General features: G+C 30.9%; 1 protein-coding gene across 1 annotated transcript; it reads left to right on the plus strand.

Moving 5' to 3' along the window:
• Positions 1-806: 806 nt before the first annotated feature.
• On the plus strand, positions 807-3,188 carry LOC107166956 (uncharacterized). The gene is made up of 2 exons (XM_015515818.2): positions 807-2,934; positions 3,031-3,188. Exons 1-2 carry the CDS (start codon positions 807-809, stop codon positions 3,186-3,188), a joined length of 2,286 nt encoding a protein of 761 aa, XP_015371304.2.
• Positions 3,189-4,531: the final 1,343 nt, after the last annotated feature.

Here is a 4,531-nt window from a genome sequence, read left to right on the forward strand (position 1 = left end):
TATTTAATTAACTTATTATATCATTTCTGTTACGAATAGTTACCGAATTTCCTATACCGCTTCCTCTAAACAAAGCTAATTAGGTAATTCATATTAAAAAAATAAATACTTTAATTAATATTTATTTAATTAAAAATTACTAAATTAACTTTTATTTAATTTCTATACCTTCATTAATTGTCTTGATTGTAAACTATACATAGGTCAAAACTTTTAAATATAGTATTAATAAAAAAAAAAAATGTGACGCGTGAATATTACGATACTGATATTATTTTTATTTTATTTTATTATAACTACCAACTTTAAATATTTGTATAAATAATTGATGAGTAAGAACTAATATATCTATTTCGAATAATATTTTTACTCTAATTTACTACATCGAGTATCTTTCAATCATTATTATTTTTTATTTAAACAGTAAAATATTAAAATAAATGAGTAATATTATTTGGTTGGCATTAATTTGATTCAAAATACTAATCAATGAAACCATATTTAAATAATAATATATTCTATCTGTATAAATTGCCCGTATAATTTTACATTTCCCTATAACATTATCATATTGTAGAAATGTAGACTACACTGTTGTGGAAATTGTATTTTAATACTTACGATTAATATTTATTATTATTATTATCATTATATTATAATGGATTTTAGTAGTTACTAAGGAAAATTTTAGATCAAATTAAATAATATATACATATTTAAACGAATAAAAATAAAAATTATTTCAAATTAAATTCACCTCAAACTATCACATTAATAACTTCAATAACGCAAATATTACATTAAATATGAGTCAAAGGCCATCTTCAAAAAATGCATGCACACAAGGAAAACCAATGACTAGAAGTTCGGAATCTAATAGACGGCCACAGGCAACCAGCTGTAGAGTTATCGAACCTATCCAAGAAGAATGTGACGATAATAACGATTCACAAATAAACGAAGATCAAAGTTGTCCATACGAGGATCAAGAACCAAGGTATGATCCCAAAGAGCTTCGTGATGCTGTTAGAATACTTAATCCATTTGTTAGACTAATTAAAGACACTAATAATCCGTATGCTAGAATAGTAGCTCGAGAGGTATGCAAAACTTTTTATCGTTTGTTCCATCCAAATAAACATCCCATAGACGTTATGAAAACCATTAATTGGAGAGCTAAGACTGTAAGAACCCAACAGCTGTGGAGTGAATTTTGGCTCTACGTTCCCGGGTCTAAAGTTGAAGAATGGGTATCGTTACGTGAACTTGTTAAGAATGATAACCTCATAGACTTTAGTGACTATTGTAATCCATGTCAAACGCAAACTGATAATCGCAATTCACAAGTTGATGAACAACAATGCCCCCTAAATCAATTGTTTATTAATGAAAATTCTAGCGTTCAACAGCGTTCAACGCCTTGCCGACAAAATCGATGCGCTCAGGGAACTCAGAAAACTCAGAGAAATTCTCCTGAGCATTTAAATTTTGAAGAAATGTGTGATTTTGTTTCACACCCAAGCTTATACGACGTTAGTCCTCCACCTATGATGGATTTCGAACATCAATCCGCTGGTTCTGATAATCTACCGTGTGGTGCACATAATTCTAAATCAAAAGTTTCAAGAAGAATTTTTGAAAACTTTCAAAGTACTTTTAACCAAAATAAAAATTCGTTTGAATTGGATTCAAAACAGCGCCGTGAGCAAATATTTGGGAACCAGTGTCGGTTGGAACGACTTGACGAATCGACAAGTAAAAAGTGTAGTGTTGGTTTTGAAGATGTTATAAGTGAAATAAAAATAATAAATGGTACCTCGCAATGCAAACGTCAACCTGCAGGAAATGACTTTTATTTTCCGCACAGTGTACCTGGCTGCAGTAATGACCCGACGTGTATGGCTCAGCCTAATCATGGAACTGATACGGCACAACTCGAATATTACAGAATAACTGCGAACACACCGTCCCCTCAACGAATTCAAAACAACACAAGTCAGCCTTTGCCAAAAACACCAGTTGAACCAGAGCTTAGAACAAATGCTCTACAGTATTCTGTAACTGAAAACGACGAAGTCTGTAATGACTCAGATTCCGTCGAAAGTGTAAAAAGTATACAGCAGATAGTATGCAAATCAAATTTAGTGGCCAATGCATTTACTAATTTGTCATTAGCAAAAAAAGACCTTAAAAAAAAAACAGAAGCTTTTAATATGTTAACACGACATTATTTACATTTTGTATCGAACCCAATAGAAGTAGACCCTCCGTGTGAAAACAGCCCGACTGCCAAGATGATCCTGCAGGCCATCTATAAAAATCCACCAAAAATCATTAAACCATTCAATGACTGTGAATGGAACGATAATGCTTTTCACGACAAAGATTTCATTCGATTACTCCCGTTTTATGAAAGCGTACACAATCAATTAGAATATATTTCAAAAAAACAGCGAGATTACGGTATAAATATGCTAGATGACATTATGTCCACTCTTTATCATATACACTACGATCTGGGTGATCCAAGGCTCAAAAACGATATGCTTGTAGAACACGTCAAACTAATTACAAGAAATACATGGGAATCATATTTTTATAAAGATAAAAAAATGCCCACCATTCCTGAAAAAACGCAAGAAAATTATGAACCAAGTCCACAGAATACTCCACAACAACCGTCTCCAATACAACCTAGTCCAGTACAACGATCGTGTCCGAGACAAGTTGGTCCGAAGCCGTCAAATCGGAGACCCTCTAATGTTCGAAAACCAGTTTCAAATTTATCAAATCCTTCAGGACAATCTAACGGTGAACGACCACGTTCAAGTAATGCACCGAATCCTAATGTCAATGGAAGACCGGGGCCGACGTATAACCAAAGAACGGTTGACGGTCCCCAAGAAGCTTGCAATCCTCCTGCTGAAAATAAAAGTAATTATACGATCATTAATTAAACGTTGGTAGTCTTCTTATATTTTCTAAAAAAAATCCTAAAAATTATTTACAATTTCCTAAATCGTATTCCAGGAACTTTTCTACGCAGAAGTCGTCCAAGTGGTGCGCCAAAAGGCTGGGCTCCAAAATTGAAACAGGCAGATCGACCAGATTCTTTGCCGGCTTTTAAGGCGAAACCTCTGCCAAAATTTGTACGCGATAGATTAAATAATCGAGATGAGGCGTGTTAAATGTTGAAAAATCTATAAAAAAAAAAATCAAATACAAAATGATTTATACTTTTTATTAGAAATTTTTATTTTTATTTTGTGTGTAAGTTGGTCATTGGTGGTGGTTCACGGTTCACTAACAGTAGTTTAAAAGTTCAAATACTAAGCCCCTCTTGAATGTAAAAATAATGTAAATGTATAGTATTTTAAAACAAACATCGGTATTTAATTGATAATCGTTTTTAAAAAAGAGGGGCAATGTAAGTAGCCGCTCAGATGCATACGCCCAGTAGGTGTTGAGTGCACCTCGTCATTGAGTAAGTTAATATATGTGTTAAGTTTGAATTCTATAATAAATAAATGTTTATGAAATACGATTCTGAGTAAAAACCTACCGTCAGTCTGTATATTTTATGATATATTCTTATTTCTATTGATATAGTACTTACTTTATTTTTAGTACATCGTTACTATTAGTAGTATATATGCGGTAGATTAAGTTGTTTTTTGCCGAAAAAATTGTACTCATTACACTTAGCTATTATCAATATACCATATTATTAATTGTGATTAAATTTCGAGTCAATACACCGACTAACCGTAGAACGATGTTAATAATTCGTAGTATAAATAATCAATAGGCAATATAAAGCATATTATAATTATTAATCTAAATGTTTTTAAAATGTAATTGTCTTTTTATATAAGTAAAACATAATAATATTGGTGTACGTAAAAGTACCGAATTCCCATGAAAAATATTTTTGAATGACCTACAACAAAATAACTGTTTACTTCAATTTGATAATCTTCGTTTTAGTATCTAATATCGTCAACATTTGAACTTTAAATATCCATAAAATAATTGTGTTTATAATAAATTTTTTTGATCTTTTAGTTCCAGTATTAATATTATTTACGGGGATTGAGGAATTTCATGCCTTAGCTATACAAATAGAACATTTTATACATTTTTAACCAAAAAACATTTTTCAAATTTTCAAATTTTCGTGTTTTTAACGAATTTATTCTTAAAATGCTTTGAAAAAGAACTTGAAATACTTAAATAATTGAAATTAAAATAAAAGATATATGTCCATGCACATCTTTAATATAAATACATACCTATCTATAATAAGAACTTATGATTCAACACATCAAATTACTCATTAAATTAACTTCTCTACCGAAAAAGATATATTGATGTTAATAATCTAAGCATTTTTTTTTACAAATCGTGTAAACATAACATAAATAATAAACACATATTATCATTGCGAAATCAACATATTCATTGCTCCGTTCAGTATCTAAAATACTCCGGTGCCTCGAGCTCCCCTGAAAATTGTTACTATTACACCACT

The sequence above is a fragment of the Diuraphis noxia genome, unplaced genomic scaffold, assembly GCF_037042655.1.
Source record: "Diuraphis noxia isolate RWA-SAM2 unplaced genomic scaffold, SU_Dnox_SAM2 contig0004, whole genome shotgun sequence".
Classification (NCBI taxonomy): domain Eukaryota; kingdom Metazoa; phylum Arthropoda; class Insecta; order Hemiptera; family Aphididae; genus Diuraphis; species Diuraphis noxia.